The sequence below is a fragment of the Schistocerca americana genome, chromosome 1 (genome assembly GCF_021461395.2).
Source record: "Schistocerca americana isolate TAMUIC-IGC-003095 chromosome 1, iqSchAmer2.1, whole genome shotgun sequence".
In the NCBI taxonomy this organism is placed as follows: domain Eukaryota; kingdom Metazoa; phylum Arthropoda; class Insecta; order Orthoptera; family Acrididae; genus Schistocerca; species Schistocerca americana.
The window spans coordinates 1,259,019,496-1,259,037,982 of NC_060119.1; the positions used below are offsets into that span (position 1 = coordinate 1,259,019,496).

Genomic DNA, 18,487 nt, shown 5'->3' on the forward strand with positions numbered 1-18,487 from the left:
CAGCCTTTTGGTACAGTGGCTGCAGGATGGCTACCTTTTTTTTCCGCTTTACTCACAGCGCAGCTGATGCTGCCTGCCGTGAGAACTGCATTGAGTAATTGAGTAACATTCAATTGGTACAAAAATTCATACCCTCTACGAATCTAAATAATCCATATTAGTTATTATTCAATTTTGTTCAAATCTGGTACACATCTTTTTGTTATTAATGGAATGATGCTGTCAAAATTTCAGATTTTTATTTATTATAGTTCCAGAGATAATGAAAATTACCTAAAAGTCCTAAACCCTATGCTTACGTTTTAAAACCCAGTTAGGAGCAATAACAAATTGACTTTCATTATCATTTGAAGCCATTACAAAGTTATCAGTCCATAAAGTCAATGAATTAGAAATTCCTTTTCAAAACTTAAGTTACTTTAGATTATGTAATACAAAAATCACTCAAAATTATTATTTGCTTAGAATTTTGCTGTGGGATTGCATGAGAATGATTGAGAGAGTGTATGCAGGACGTATGTTAAAACTTAATATGTCATTTTATGCAAAACCTTGTACAAACAAACTGTGCGAAAGCTATGGTGCAATATGAACATACAACAAACAAAATCTGAGAAGTCAAAATGCATCATTAAACAATAACTATCCCAACAAAAACTGTTCTTCTTAAAAAAAATAGAACAAATGACAATTGGGACAGGACCACTGGCTCGCCCAATGACTGCAAGGGAAACAACACTGAGAACCCAACAACTGCCCCAAGTGTGAATTATGATGTTGCAATCAATTTGTACATGCCGAGTTTGGCACAGAGATGGACGGGCGGTGCCAGAATGCGATTGCATTAACTCATGGTGACTTCCCGGAAGACAAGTCTGCCTCGGGTACCCTGCAGGACACCAGGGGCTCTTTACCATGTACACCCAATTGAGTCGCCTGTCAGTTATCAGAAAGGACTTGCCTTCAAGGTTCCATCAGCACAAGTGAGTCTGCAATCTTAGTAATGTTAGCTAAGAAGGTCACCTGATCTGTCAGTGCATGATTACTTTATGTGCGGAGCCCTCAAGTCTAAGGTGTATTGCAACAACTCTCATAGTCTTCAAGAACTGCAGCAGAACATTTTGGATGAGGTTGCAGCAGTCCAGGTTTGATCCGCCTTCATCAACTCACTGACCAGGGCCCAAAGGTGCTAAGAGATGAATGGTGGTCACTTTCAGCATCTGCTATGTTCAGGTTAGTATTGTATTTTCTTTCCTCTGCTGTGTTTCTTTGTACCCTAGAACTCTGTTCTCTTGGTCGCTTTTATTTTTTCCACATTGTACAAAGGTTTGAGAAAACTTGATGAAGCTAAATTGAAAGAAATAACAGCTTTACAACTATATATTCCATCCAGTGAGTACAACAGTAACTTCATGAAACAACAAAAAGACAAAAAACCTGAAGGAGAGTTGGACAAAGATACTACTAGAGATACATATATGTCTGAAAGGGAGTAAGTCTGCTCAAATGTTTAAGTAAGGAAATTTATAAAATACTGAAAGTCTAATCTGTTTGTGTTGTTTACATTACTTGTTTCAGAAAATGTAAATAAAATGAATTTATTTTGTAATGCTGTTGCAGAATCAAACAAGACTTGGATACCCGCATCAATAGGGTGAATTTAATATTGTATTTAACATACAATCTGACCAGTTAGCGTTAACCAGTCTCCTCTTTAACATAAGATTAAATCATATTTTTAGGTAGCGTACAGGTTTAAAAACAGGTTTTCCTCAATTTTCTCAGAAATATTCAATTGTGTGTTATGATGTTCTTGCCCACAACCCTTTTTTCACTGATGCCTCAGGAGATATATCCTGTTAACTGATCCCTTCCTTTAGTCAATTTGCACCATAATATTGTTTTCTTCCCAGTTTGATTATTTTCTCTTCTTGTTTTACAGTCCAGACAAACTTTGACAAAATAGTTTCTAACATTTAAATTTATATTAGATCTGAAAATATTTCTCTTTTTCAGAAACATTTTTCTTGTTGTGCTTCAAAAATTTCTGATCCTGTTAATAAACTTTTGAACTTTGATCTATAGTGCTCTAAAGTACTAAATTTCGTGATTATAGAAATTATGTGACTATCTATCATGCAGTGATATGAAGGTACTTGAATTTAAAAATTTTGTTCAATTCACCCAACGATCGATCCACTCACTCATACATTCCGGTGCCCTTTTTACAGCTAGTGCCGGGTGGAGACAGTTTTGGTATGTCGCCAATAACATGCAGAACTGACCAATTCTTTATTATTATGATGTGGCTGTTAGGCATTTTACAGCTATTGCCAACTGATTGAGAGAAGGAACAGGCCAGGACTATGCAAAGGGTGAGGCTGGAGTGGCAGCAAGAGAAGGGATATGAATATGGTAGAATGTTGCACACCATGATAAAGGTAAAAAAGGTGGGGTAGTTGAGTGGGGGGGGGGGGGGGGGAGGGGGAGGTGAAGTGTGCATAGTAAGGAGAGAGGGGAAAGAGTGGCAACATATTATTGACGTCAGTGACTACTTCACAAACTGTTCCACCTGGATCCTGCTAACCCAACACCAGCTTTTCGGAAGTCTTTGGTTTCAGTTCTTGATGTCAGTGATCCATCAGTTCATACCAGCCCCATATAGTTAGAATCATTAACAACAATAAGAAGAAGGAAAATAATAATGCCAGGCTTGGTGGTCTAACAATAAAGCTCATGCCTGGAAATGGAAAGACCACAGAACCAAATCACATGCAGACCACAGAATATATCAGTCTGTTTTTAACTTAGCCTTCACTTCTCAGTGATGTGAAGATTTGCCAGGAACAACATGTACTTCTGATTCCACATTTCCAAATTAGAGTTTCCATATACATGTATATACATGTTTCCAGTCATCAACAGTCCAATGTCAGTGTTGATAGGCCCAAGCAAGGTGTAAGGATATGTGTCATGCAGTCATCAAGGGTACACAGTGGGCCTTCAGCTCCGAAAGCCCATACCAATGATGTTTCATTGAATGTTTCGCACGCTGACACTTGTTGATGGTCCAGCACTGAATTCAGCAGCAATTTGCAAAAGGGTTGCACTTTTGTCACTTTGAACAATTCTCTTCATTCGTCATTGGTCCCGTTCCTGCAGGATCTTTTTCTGGCCGCAGGGATGTCAAGATTTGATGTTTTACTGGATGCCTGATATTCACAGTACACTCATGAAAAGGTCATATGGGAAAATCCCCACTTCATCACTACCTTGGAGATACTGTGTCCCAGCGCTTGTGCACCAACTATAACACCATGTTCAAATTCACTTAAATCTTGATAACCTGCCATTGTAGCAGCAGTAACTGATCTAACAACTGCACCAGACACTTGTTGTTTTATATAGGCATTGTCGACTGCAGCCTGTTTACACGTATCTCTGTATTTTAATATGAGTGCCTATACCAGTTTCTGTGGTGCTTCAGGGTATTAGTTCATGCTACTCATCATTGGTGTAATACTTCATTGTGAATCAAATAAAGAAGTGACCAGCATCACTGATTTCTTTTTGTGTACTTGATTTCCCTTGTTCATCATACCTTATAGTGATCACAAACATTTGTATGCACTTGCATCTGCTTTTGCATGGTATCAGTGTTTCGTTAAAAATCATGTTTGCAGTAATTGCACATCAGTTCAGAAGGCCTGTAGCAAAAACATTTTGTGAAGCTTTACCTTATCCTGTCAGCATATTTAGTGTGTGGAGAGCTGCTGGTGCAAAAGATGTCTACCTGGTGACCAGTTGGAGTTACTATCATTCTTTTCATACATAGTCAGGCAAATATTTTCTCATAACTGAAATTCATAGTCACACTTCAAAAGCGACATGCCATACTAATTTCTTTTTCTTTTGTAGATATATGTAGCAGGAGGCTTCAATGGGACAGAAGTGCTTGACAGTGTAGAAATTTATGATCCAGAAACTGATTCATGGACATTCATCCAGGAATTGGGTGTCTCCCGCTCTGGATTGAAGCTCATTGCAAACAAAGGATGTCTGTATGCTCTTGGTGGCTTCAGTGGATGGCACAGGCTTGAGTCAGGTAATCAAGTGAGAAATGGAAGTAGCTTATGGATTATTAAGACTACTTTTTTGTAAAACTGCAAAAAGATAGAATGGCTGGCTAATATTTTCCTTCAGGGTGCTTCTGACAGAAATATGTAAAAGTATTACATCTTACTATTGAAGCCCTACAACATCAGTGACAGAGAAACAAGTGAAACCACATTTTACCAAGTAGTGTGTTCACTGCAATACTGTCGTGTTTCCAAAAATCATTGATTTTTAATTTTTATGTAAATGTAAAAGAGTTGTTGAAAAAGTTCCATCATAACTGAATAACTAGTTGTGACAACTCAAATCTGTGAACCAGGAGAGGCCAAACATCTCCTTTCACAGGCAACATACTACTTACTGACTGTGTCACCTAAGTGCTCCTCACACAGGTTTGTCCTGAAAGTAATGCATCACTTACAGGTTCAACAACATAACATTCTCGGAAGTATGATTCTTCTGCATCAATACACGTTCTTCAGGAAATCCATTGGAATAGTTTCCACATTGTCCACTGACTTGAGATACTTTCCTTTGAGGCCCGTTTTCAACTAAGGACACAAAGAAAGTCCACCAGTCCCAGGTCGGGACTGTAGGGTGGCTGTGGCATTGTTGTCACACTGATACAGGTCAAGTAGGTCATGACAACAAAGGCGGTGTGAGCTGGCACCTTATTATGGTGCAGTTTCCACAATGCACAAATCCTCTGCATGGCCAAGTCTTCCAATACAATCTCATGAACACCCATTTCCATCAAGTCTGGTAATTCTGATGTCAAGCACACACTCATTCAATGGTCTGAATTCAGTACCTGGCACACACGAGTCATATGGTCACCCGTTCACAATTTTGATGGGCGTCCTGCGCAGACCTCATCAGTGACCTTCTACCAACATTCTCTAAACATCTTGTGCCATCTGTTCAATTGAAATTTTGAAAGACAATCATCCCTGAAAGCTTCCTCAAACATTGAAAAAGTTTCCAGTGGCATCTTTTTGAGCTTCACACAAAACTTCATAGCTTAGTGTTGCCCTAAAGTTTTCTCCATCATAAATTCAACACGATCACAACATAAGGATTCATGGAAGAACCCGTCCTAATCCTCCAAGAGCACAGACACAATTGAGCTAGCCACCATTCAAAAACTAAGGATCCCTCCACCTTCTCTCCATCCTGTCTGACTGATCTGTGATGTGTAATCATGTCACAAAGAAAAGTGGCACATTACCTTCCAGACTCATCCTGAAGACTAACTCAAACCTCTGACTTGTCACAGCCTTCTCTTCTTTCCTTTAAAACTAAAAGGTATGTAGAATGAATTTTTCACTCTGCAGCACAGTGCGGGCTGATACGGAAATTCCTGGCAGATTAAAATTGTGTGCTAGACTAAGATTTGAACCGAGGATCTTTGCCTTTTGCTCTACCAACTGAACTACCCAGCCACAACTCTGGACACATTCCCCAGGCTGTGCCTAAGCTAAGTCTCCACAGTATTCTTTCTTCCAGGAGTGCTAGTCCCCCAAGTTGTGTAGGACAACTTCTGTGAAGTTTCAAAGGTAGGAGATAAGGTAATGGCAGAAGTAAAGCTATGAGGTTTGGATAGTGAGTTGTGCTTGGGTTGCTCGGTCAGTAGAGCACTTTCCTATGAAAGGCAAAGGTCCTGGGTTCGAGTACCTGTCCCACTCACAGTTTTAATCTGACAGGGAGTTTCAAGAGAGTAGAGGAGTAACATGGGATGTAGTGGAGAGAGAAAAGCTATACCAGGACAGAAACCAATGTAGGCATGTCATTCACAAAGTTCCTACCCAGCTCGCTGGAAGGAAATGGTTCAAATGGCTCTCAGCACTATGGGACTTAACATCTATGGTCATCAGTCCCCTAGAACTTAGAACTACTTAAACCTAACTAACCTAAGGACAGCACACAACACCCAGCCATCACGAGGCAGAGAAAATCCCTGACCCCGCCGGGAATCGAACCCGGGAACCCGGGCGTGGGAAGCGAGAACGCTACCGCACAACCACGAGATGCGGGCTGGAAGGAAATCCTGGTGATGATGATGAGGAGGAGGAGGAGGAGGAGGAAGTTTCAAACAGTTTGTATATTTGCTTCATCTATTTAAAAATAGTATTTCTTGAAAGAGGAGTGAATGGATTGTATAATTATCCTAGATTTCTGAAAGTTTTTAGACAATGTGTCACATCGTCAACTAGCAACTGTGATACAATCATACAAAGCATCTTCACAGATATGTGAATGTCCACTAAACCTTTGGCTAGTAACAAACTACATGCAGACTGTCCAACAAAAATCACACATGTCCCACAGAAGTATAATTGAATGTTCAGTGGTCTCAGTGTATATAAATGAGTTATCAGATAGGGTCAGCAGCAGTATCAGATTGTTTTCTGATGTTGCTTTTGTGTACAGCATAATACCTTCCTTGGACAATTGCAAGAAAATGCAGGATGATGTTGACAAAGTTTCCACTTAGCATAATGAATAGCAGCTCACTTTAAAAGTAAATAGCAAATGGAAAGAAAAGTGATGAGTGTTTTGGGTATGTCACACCGTTTGAATATCTCAGGGATAATACCAACAAGTAATATGAAACAGCACAAACATGTGAACTCTGTATTGATTCATTTTTAGGATTCTAAAAAAATGTGGTGTATCTGTAAAGGAAAGATCATGGATGATACTAATATAATTCTTCTAGAGTCACCTCAGAAAGCTGTACAAAAGTTTGTTTTCAACCCATGTCATTTTTAATAAAATCCTTGAGCGTTCAACAGTTGTCTCCACCATCATTATCTGGAGTAAAACTACTGACTGCCAGGTCGACTTATATATGCAAGGCAAGTAGCATCAGGCACCTTCCAGTGAATGGCCAAAATAATTCATGTGAGGCAAGGAGACCTATTCAGCTCTTGGAAACACTGATCCACCTCAGGACAAAGTGTCATCAAATGGCACAAGGGGCTGGCTCCACATTTAAAGTTGCCACACCCACCTCCATATAAGCATCAAAGCTTGGTACTATGCCATTTTATGCAGTTTTGTCAGAATATTTGGACTGACAGATGTAACTTCCAGTTATCACAAGTTTTCACATTAAGTCTTTTGCAGTGTTTAGGCAACTGATAGTATTCTGTGTAAAGTTATACATATTCACAGTCTTAAAAACAATAGGTGATTAGAATAACAGAATGCGCAGTGACATTTTTTAAAAAAAGTATCTGCTTTTCTCTAACATGGGAATGGTCCAATCTGATATGTCAAAACCCACCACTAAATTTTTTATGCAGGAACAATACAGCAAAAGAAATGCAGTGTCAAAATTTTAGCTGCTAAAACACACTGCAAGTCTTTTTTAAAAATTGTTGAATTTACTCATTTTTTTCGCACAAAAGCTACTTATTACAGAGGTTTGTACAGCCCTTTCTGCCTAGCTCATGATCAGCTGTGACAAGAGAGCATAGCACCACTTAATGCTATTATCTGGAGTGATATAAGCAAATTTGAAGCTCTTAAACAATACAAGAAATGTCATCTATGATTATTGTTTTAAAGAAGATGCAGTTTTGTATTGACAGTTAAAATGCTACTTATGTAATTCTTACAAAGATGACAAGCAGAGGAAACATGACTTTAATTTACTGAAATGAAATATTTCTTCCGCATTGATCATTTTATAACAATCATTGTAGCATTGTTACTATGATAATTTTTGAACATTGTATATTTTAGTAACAATAAAACACTTCCTTCTTTATTTCCCATAGTCATCACAATAAAACAAAGTGTCATTTGAATAGTGCAAACAAACATTTTCCTTACACCAGGCACACCTGAGGAAAGAAAAATTAATGCTTTCAGGCACATCACAGTAATTACTAGTTTTATCTAGACAGAATTGAGGTGGAGTAAGAAATGGTCCTGGCCATTGCTCTGCTTATTGTGCTGCATACTGTGCACACTTACAGCAATTTGTAAAATGTGCCAGTGCGAACTGATAATGCACAGATGACTGAAATCTAAGAATTTTGTTCTCCTGATACACCTCAAATGCCATGGAGCTATCAGAAATTCTACTGTCCAACAATTTCCTTACAAATACCTTCCACAGTGAGAAAATGTCTTTATTAAGAGTCATATTGGTCATTCCAGGTCAAACTTGCATCTTATCAATAGTCTATTTGCCACACTCCTTAAAGACAGAAGTATTGCTATGTCCAGGTCAAGAGTCCAACAAAAGCAATGAATTAATTTCTACAACTAGTTGAAACTATTTGAATTGAAATGTTAAAAATTATTCTTTGTAACAATGTTATGAAAAGGAAAGTTGCTACTCACCATATAGCAGAGATGCTGAGTCGCAGATAGCCACAGCAAAACAGTCTCTTACAATTAAAACTATCATTCATTAAGGCCTTCACCAACAATAGATGACAGATATACACACACACACACACACACACACACACACACACACACACACACAAATGCAAACACAACTCACTTACGCAATAAGGGTCATTGCAAATTTTGGTGATAAACATCTTAGTAAATTAGCTTACTATGCCTATTTTCACTCATTGCTTTCATATGGCATCATATTTTGGGGGAATTCATCACTGAGGAATAAAGTATTTATTGCACAAAAGCGTGTAATCAGAATAATAGCTGCAGTCCATCCAAGATCATCCTGCAGACATTTATTTAAGGATCTAGGGATATTCACAGTAGCTTCTCAGTATATATACTCTCTTATGAAATTTGTTATTAACAACCAAACCCAATTCAAAAGTAATAGTAGTGTGCATAACTACAATACTAGGAGAAAGGATGATCTTCACTATTCAAGATTAAATCTAACTTTGGCACAGAAAGGGGTGAATTATACTGGCACTAAAGTCTTTGGTCACTTACCAAATAGTATCAAAAGTCATACAGATAACCAACAAGTATTTAAGAAGAAATTAAAAGAATTTCTGAATGACAATTCCTTCTACTCCATAGAGGAATTTTTAGATATAAATTAAGAAAAAAAAATTAAAAAATTAAAATAAAAAATAAAGAAAAACAAAAAACACAAAAAATAAAGTTGTTATATTAACTTAAGTATGTTGTTAAATTAACCTAATTATGTCATGTATTGGAAAATTCGACTCGTTCCACATCATTACAAAATATCGTATTCATGATCCATGGAACTAGTATTAATCTAATCTAATCCAATCTAATCTCACAAACACAACTGCAGTCAGTTGCTTGAGACTGCAGTCTTGTGTGTGAGCTGTATTTGTGTGTGTGTGTGTGGGGGGGGGGGGGGGGGGGGTCATCTATTGTTGATAAAGGCCTTAATGGCCAAAAGGTTTAATTGTGATAGTCATTTTGTAGTGCCTATCTGTGACTCAGCATCTCGTCTATATGTTGAGTAGCAACATTCCTTTTCATAATACTGTTACATTCCATCCTGGATTTTCGATTGTTTAAAAAATTATTCTTTTCTATTTTTGCAGATTTTGATTGGCTGATTATAAGATTTTAGCTACTAAACAGTCCATTTTTTTAATGTTTGGTTCTAGGTCCCGGAAGACAGATATAAAGCTGCGGAAACACTAATTCTCTCACATGTACCATTGTCATTGTTGTGTATGAATGTGTCATAGCATTAATCGATTGCACAACAGTCTGCCCTCTCTTGCCTCAGAATGATAAAGTGCAGTCTGCTCACAGTTTTTTCATGAAACCTGACTGATCGGCATTAGAAGCAGTAGATGTGGGTTAACAGCAAGTCTCATCTTCATGTCAGCTATGCTTTGATGGTGTCTGCTCTATACTTTTACTTGAAGTAAACTTAATTGTTTTGCGACTTCCTATGCTGAATGATTTCTTGAATCTACTTAACCAGATTGAAGAAGACTTGAAATCTTCATTATTCATCTCAGTTGCAATCCGGAGGGCCCAGTCATATAGATCTCCATCAGTAATGGTGCATTGCCTCTCATGAGCAGCTTTGCATAGTTCATATCTCAAGAAGACTTGTCTTAACAGCTATTGTGCTTGTTATTTATTTGGGTTTATGTCGGTCATTAATGGGGGTAATGGGACTTTGTGGCCATCCTATAGAGTAATTCTTTTGGATAGCTTTTCTTTCACAGTTTTGCAAGTTTCATTTTTGCACTTTATTACTTTTATAAGTCTTTCTTCCATTTACAGTACATGGTCTGATTTTACATAGCAAAATTGGTTTAAGCATTAAACACAGTGATTATTAATTCAGTTTTATCCCCACTGTTAACACTTATTTTACTGAAAAGGCAACTGGGAATTATTATGGATATTAAATGAGTTGCAAATTTGAGTGAACAGTAAATGCAGGCAATTGTTTTAGTGAAACTATCAATGAAAACTGAAATTCACTTTACAAATTATGACTGTACCAACTTGTGTCATCTGTTTACTGATTGGTCACCAACCGAGGATATGTGCCTCCATCTTGTGCATGGACAGTCTGCTACAGTTCTGGTAGGGGTGTGCAATTCTCCAGTACCCTGGTGAGCTATGAATTTCCTAATTTTCAACATTTTTTTAAATACTTGCATACAGCTTTACTGTATGATTAAATGATGATGGCGTCCTCTTGGGTAAAATATTCCGGAGGTAAAATAGTCCCCCATTCGGATCTCCGGGCGGGGACTACTTAAGAGGACATCGTTATCAGGAGAAAGAAAACTGGCGTTCTACAGATCAGAGCGTGGAATGTCAGATCCCTTAATCGGGCAGGTAGGTTAGAAAATTTAAAAAGGGAAATGGAGAGGTTGAAGTTAGACATAGTGGGAATTAGTGAAGTTCATTGGCAGGAGGAACAAGACTTTTGGTCAGGTGAATGCAGGGTTATAAATACAAAATCAAACAGGGGTAATGCAGGAGTAGGTTTAATAATGAATAAAAAAAAAGGAGTGCGGGTAAGCTACTACCAACAGCATAGTGAAAGCATTATTGTGGCCAAGATAGACACGAAGCCCATGCCTACTACAGTAGTACACGTTTATATGCCAACTAGCTCTGCAGATGACGAAGAAATTGATGAAATGTATGATGAGATAAAAGAAATTACTCAGGTAGTGAAGGGAGACGAAAATTTAATAGTCATGGGTGACTGGAATTCGAGAGTAGGAAGAGGGAGAGAAGAAAACATAGTGGGTGAATATGGATTGGGGGAGAGAAATGAAAGAGGAAGCTGTCTGGTAGAATTTTGCACAGAGCATAAATTAATCATAGCTAACACTTGGTTCAAGAATCATAAAAAGAAGGTTGTATACATGGAAGAATCCTGGATTTACTAGAAGGTATCAGATAGATTATATAATGGTAAGACAGAGATTTAGGAACCAGGTTTTAAATTGTAAGACATTTCCAGGGACAGCTGTGGACTCTGACCACAATCTATTGGTTATGAACTGTAGATTAAAACTGAAGAAACTGCAAAAAGGTGGGAAGTTAAGGAGATGGGACCTGGATAAACTGACTAAACCATAGGTTGTACAGAGTTTCAGGGAGAGCATAAGGGAACAATTGACAGGAATGGGGGAAAGAAATACAGTAGAAGAAGAATGGGTAGCTCTGAGGGATGAAGTAGTGAAGGCAGCAGAGGATCACGTAGGTAAAAAGACGAGGGCTAGTAGAAATCCTTGGGTAACAGAAGAAATATTGAATTTAACTGATGAAAGGAGAAAATATAAAAACGCAGTAAATGAAGCAGGCAAAAGGGAATACAAACGTCTCAAAAATGAGATTGACAGGAAGTACAAAGTGGCTAAGCAGGCATGGCTAGAGAACAAATGTAAGGATGTAGAGGCTTATCTCACTAGGGGTAAGATAGATACTGCCTACAGGAAAATTAAAGAGACCTTTGGAGAAAAGAGAGCCACTTGTATGAATATCAAGAGCTCAGATGGAAACACAGGTCTAAGCAAAGAAGGGAAAGCAGAAAGGTGGAAGGAGTATATAGAGGGTCTATACAAGGGTGATGTACTTGAGGACAATATTATGGAAATGGAAGAGGATGTAGATGAAGATGAAATGGGAGATACGATACTGCGTGAAGAGTTTGACAGAGCACTGAAAGACCTGAGTCGAAACAAGACCCCGGGAGTAGACAGCATTCCATTAGAACTACTGACGGCCTTGGGAGAGCCAGTCCTGACAAAACTCTACCATCTGGTGAGCAAGATGTATGAGACAGGCGAAATACCCTCAGACTTCAAGAAGAATATAATAATTCCAATCCCAAACAAAACAGGTGTTGACAGATGTGAGAATTACCGAACTATCAGTTTAATAAGTCACAGCTGCAAAATACTAACGCGAATTCTTTACAGACGACTGGAAAAACTGGTAGAAGCCGACCTCAGCAAAGATCAGTTTGGATTCTGCAGAAATGTTGGAACACGTGAGGCAATACTGACCCTATGACTTATCTTAGAAAATAGATTAAGGAAAGGCAAACCTACATTTCTAGCATTTGTAGACTTAGAGAAAGCTTTCGGCAATGTTGACTGGAATACTCTCAAATTCTTAAGATGGCAGGGGTAAAATACAGGGAGCGAAAGGCTATTTACAATTTGTACAGAAACCAGATGGCAGTTATAAGAGTCCAGGGACATGAAAGAAAAGCAGTGATTGGGAAGGGAGTGAGACAGGGTTGTAGCCTGTCCCCGATGTTATTCAATCTGTATATTGAGCAAGCAGTAAAGGAAACGAAAGAAAAATTTGGAGTAGGTATTTAAGTCCATGGAGAAGAAATAAAAACTTAGAGGTTCGTCGATGACATTGTAATTCTGTCAGAGACAGCAAAGGACTTGGAAGAGCAGTTTAACGGAATGGACAGTGTCTTGAAAGGAGGATATAAGATGAACATCAACAAAAGCAAAATCAGGATAATGGAATGTAGTCGAATTAAGTCGGATGATGCTGAGGGAATTAGATTAGGAAATGAGACACTTAAAATAGTAAAGGAGTTTTGCTATTTGGGGAGCAAAATAACTGATGATGGTTGAAGTAGAGAGGATATAAAATGTAGACTGGCAATGGCAAGGAATGCGTTTCTGAAGAAGATAAATTTGTTAACATCGGGTATAGATTTAAGTGTCAGGAAGTCGTTTCTGAAAGTATTTGTATGGAGTGTAGCCATGTATGGAATTGAAACATGGACGATAAATAGTTTGGACAAGAAGAGAATAGAAGCTTTCGAAATGTGGTGCTACAGAAGAATGCTGAAGATTTGATGGGTAGACCACATAACTAATGAGGAGGTATTGAATAGAATTGGGGAGAAGAGGAGTTTGTGGCACAACTTAACAAGAAGATGGGACCGGTTGGTAGGATATGTTCTGAGGCATCAAGGGATCACAAATTTAGCATTGGAGGGCAGCGTGGAGGGTAGAAATCGTAGTGGGAGACCAAGAGATGAATACACTAAGCAGATTCAGAAGGATGTAGGTTGCAGTAAGTACTGGGAGATGAAGAAGCTTGCACAGGATACAGTAGCATGGAGAGCTGCATCAAACCAGTCTCAGGACTGAAGACAACAACAACAACGCATGCATCTTAACAGCTAAAATTTTGACAGTGTCTTTCTTTTGCTGTATTCTTCCAGTATAAAAAATTTTAATATGTCAGGCTAGATCATTCCCTTGTGAGAAACATAGTAACAAGGCAATCTCGAAGTAATTCCCATATCTACTGATGTGAGTAGATTAGAATGAACTGTAACTGGTTGTTTGGATACTTTACATAATTGCACCTGTAATTGCTCCCAGTTAATGTACAATGTGACCATGAAGCCTTTGCTTCATAATGGGTTCTAGAGAACATGAAGTGTGAATGAATGAACTTTTTACTTCTAATAGGCTGTCTCTTGCAAGTTTCCCCTGTACCACAAGCATATGAATATTAAAAAAAAGTACAGATTCTGTCTCCAGTAATAGGGACTGTCTCCTAGGAAATCATCCCATTACATATTCCTACCAGCTGTTACTTCTCTATACATAGTGAGGAAAGTTCTTGCAAAACGTAAATAATTCATGAGTAAGGGAGATCAATCATCAAGTAGCAGAAGCATAGAGTCATCAACAGACAGACTGAAAAAAAGAAAGAAAACTTGCTAGCTTTCATTATAAATCCTTTGACAAGGTGGAGTACAAACACATACCTCACCCACACAACATCCTGGTCTATCCCTGTGCCATTCACAGTCTCATCCCCTTGCCTTGGGAATCATGTCCCTGTGGAAGATTCAGATGCTAGACCTGCCTGATTCTTCCACCCAGCACTTCCTGCTCCAGTTGTGTTACAGGCTTATCCATTCCCATCAGAGGCAGCAACTCCTGTGAAAACAGCTATGTCATATACCAAGTCTGTGCAATCACTGCACAGCTTTTTATGTCAACATGACAATCAACCAGCTGTCCACCATAATGAATGACCACTGCCTAATTGTGGTCATGAACAAAGTTGACAACTCATTGGCACGACATGCCACTCAGCACAACACACTTGAATTCAATGGCTGCTTCAAAACGCATGCCATCTGGATCCTTCCCTCCGGCACAGCTTTTCTGAACAACATAGATGGGAGATATCTTTGTGACGCACCCTTCTTTCCCATAATCCTTCTGTCCTCGGTCTCTGCTAGCAAGTTTTCTTTCTCTGTTGTGTGTGCCTATCAGTCATTCAACAGTTCCGCTATTTGGTGAGTGATCTCCATTACTTCTAAATTATTTACATTCTATCCAGACTTTCCTTACTATATGAAATTTCTTTTCAAAAGAAGTAAAATGAGGTTCCTTTAATTTTGAGCCATTTCCTCTCTTCTTAACTCTATTAGTGAAGGCCTTAAAATATAGCAAACCTGAAATATCAGGCTGCTGATCAAGCCTATTTCACTAAACTTTTATTAATATTATTATATTTTCCTCCTTACATGTTATGACTAACAGACTTTTAATCCCATTTGAAACTTGTATTTACAAAATCAGCATAATGATTTTGTTGAGCTCGTGGGTGAGCAAGATTGGTTGACTGTGTTGTTGCATGTATATGAGTGTGTACTTGAACTGGGATAGCAGGGGCAGCTCTTGAGCGGAATGACGTATCTGTATTGTTACATATGTCACCTTCAGGTGGCTGATTACCTTACTTCATTTTTGGTTGCTGTTTCCTTCCCATAATTTCCCTTTTTATGATAAGTTAATAAACTCAAAAATGTTCAGTATGTCAAGTCACCTCTTACATCACAAATTAAATAACAGCTAATACATTTCAATAAAAATTTCAGATTTTAGATTCCACTTATTTCCTTTACAGCTGAAATGCTGGATCCAGAAAAATCACTTGGCTGGAGTGAAATATGTCCAATGCATTATGCAAGAAGTAATTTTGGTGCCGTTGTCCTTGATAACCGTATTTATGCAATTGGAGGCTATGACGGTAATATACCAAAATACAGTTTAGTTTTTAGTTTTTTTAGTTACTCCCATGTTCTACAGATCATTTCTATAACAAATTGTAATGATGTGGAATGAGTCATTTTATATTCACATCACAACTTAATTTGTTGACATGGCTACATGCTGAACGTTTATAAGTTCTTTTTTCATTGTTCTTATATATACAGATGTGAGTCAGTAATTCCTAACCAACACACTTTAACACTTTACACATAACAATAATAGAAATTATCTATGGAACAGAAGGAGTTATGAAGGAGAAACTTTCTTAGTTTGTTTTCAAATTTTACTTTGCTGTCTGCCAGACATTTTATATCACTGAGTGAGTCATCAAAGCTTTAGTTGCAGCATTGTACACCCCTTTTTGTGTTAAAGACAAACTTAATGTTCTGTTTTTCTTCTGGTATTGTAATTATGTACCTCATTTTTCCTTTTGAACTACAGCAGATCATTTACAACAAAATTCATGAGGAAATAAACATACTGTGAAGCATAGTGAAAATCCTAAACTCCTCCAACAGATGTCTACAAGACGATTGTGGGTGAGCACCGCACATTAATCTTGCAGTACATTTTTTGAGCAATGAAGACTTTTTTTCTTAAAGATGAGTTGCACCACAACATTCTTCCACATGATATTATTGAATGAAACTTACTGATTTGTTCTCCCCAAGATTTGCAATGATCGTAAGTGCAAATGTGGCTAAATTTAGTTGTTCTAGGAGTTCCAAAATGTACTTTTTCTAGTTTAAATTCACACAGTTTGGACACCTAAACTTTTTGAAGTTTCCACTCTATTTATTATCTCCTAGCTCTTACCACTGTAATAGGTGTAATAGGTGTAGTACCTCTAGATATACAGAACATAATGTGTCATGTCTTTTTCAAATTGAGAGTAATGCCATTGGCAGAAAACCAATCAATGAGACTTTTGAGAACATTTTTTACCATTTCTTCTGTTGCTGTATGTATGCATGGGTTGATTACAATACTAGTGCCATCTGCAAAAAGAACAAATTCTGCAAAAAGAACTAATTCTGATTGTTGCATTATAGACAGGGAAGGTCATTTACATATATAAGAAATGACAGTGGACCTAAGATTCAGCCTTAGAGAACCCCATATGTGATTTCTTCCCAGCCAGAAGATCCTCCCCTGATTACATTGGTTGAACTACTAACTTCAACTTTCTGCATTCTTGTGGTTAGATATGATATCGATTGGTTGATATACATTCAGTTCCTTAAAACCTCAGTTTATCTAGAAGAATAAAGTGATTTGCTCAGTCAAATTCCTTAGAGAATTCACCAAACAATGCTATTTTGTTGTTTAATGCTTGTGTAATTTGATGAGTGAACATGTAAATGGCATTCTCAGTAGAGAAACTCTTCTGAAATCCAAAGCGTAATTTACTAAGGATATTATTGTTGCTCATGTGGGATGCTATTCTAGTATACTATTCTACATCACTTCTCAAAAAAATTAGAAAATACTGTCATTAGTGAAACAGCTCAGTATTTATCGACATCTCTCCTATCAACTTTCTTATAGAGGGGTTAAGTGCCATACCGGGTGCATCAGCGTTCATAGTAAAAACACACCATCAGGCAGTAACTGTAATTTATTTATTACCTCTTACATCAATTAACAGTTAAAAGTATGCCATTTACTAATGTGTAAGTCATTGCCCATTGCATGGAGTTCTTTTTGAATATGACTCCTGTCAAATGATGCCCCATCTGAACAACACATTCATCTAGGTGGCGTTGAAAGCTTTCCATAACTCGGTGTAAAGTATTCCGTGGGACATTGCCGACAGCAGTTCTGGTGCGATCCTTCAACTCAGGAATGATGGCACAACATGTTCGGAACACTTCTTCCTTCAGGTAGCCCCAAAGGAAAAAGTCTGCACATAAGAGGTCAGGTGAGCGAGGTGGCCAGGAAATGTCACCAAAATGGGAAATTACTCTACTGGGAAACATCTGTCACAAGAAATCCATGCAAATTCTGACTGTAAGTGAGGTCGCTCCCTCATGTTGAAACCATATTTGTTCCACATCCACATCGACCACACCTAATTGGGGAAGAACAAAGCCTTGCAGCATCTTTAGGTAGTGTTCACTGGTGACAGTTACAGCCACACCACTGTCATCCTCAAAGAAGTAAGGGGCAATAATCCCAAAGGAAGCAACTCCACACCACACTGTGACACGAGAACTGTGCAATGGCTTGATGTGCAGTTCATGCGGGTTTACACCACTCCAATAACGCATATTCTGTTCATCCACTGAACCGCGTAACTCGAGATGAGCTCCATCTGACATCGGGATGGTGTGCAACATTTGTGGATTTTGGCGAAGGAGATGAAGAATGGTTAAGCAGAATGTTTTGCATGAAACCCAATTGCAAGGCCTCATTTCCTGAATAATCTGCAGCTTATATGGATGAAAATTGACATCTTTGTGAAATATTCTCCTGAATGAGCAATTGGACATATGCACAGGTTGCACATGACAATGAGCAGATCTTTTTGGGCTAAGCAATAGTGCAGCATGAACATTTTCCACAGTTCTTTCACTTCTTCCCAGTTTACCATTGCAAACAGAACCTGTTGTTTGAAATGCACGTACCCACCTCACAATGATCTGTCTACCTGGAACTTTCCCATGACGCCCCAAGTTGAAATGTTGCCAAAATAGATGCTGGGTAGCAATAACAGAGTCATTATTATTGAAATAACTTTCAACAGTAAAGGCACGATGCTGTGCACTCCACCTCCCCATATCACTGTCACACTCGAAATGGCAGCTCACTAGTACACGAATGCAGCACACGCTGGCACGCGTCGCTGC

At 38.3% G+C, this 18,487-nt stretch overlaps 1 protein-coding gene across 1 annotated transcript in view; it reads left to right on the top strand.

The window, feature by feature from the left end:
• Positions 1–18,487, top strand: part of LOC124598817 (kelch-like protein 10) — a 108,019-nt gene that overhangs the window by 79,793 nt on the left and 9,739 nt on the right. Inside the window, exons 5-6 of the mRNA XM_047136028.1 lie at positions 3,919–4,105; positions 15,493–15,615. Coding sequence (XP_046991984.1) covers positions 3,919–4,105; positions 15,493–15,615 — 310 coding nt within the window. The remainder of the gene's footprint in view (positions 1–3,918; positions 4,106–15,492; positions 15,616–18,487) is intronic.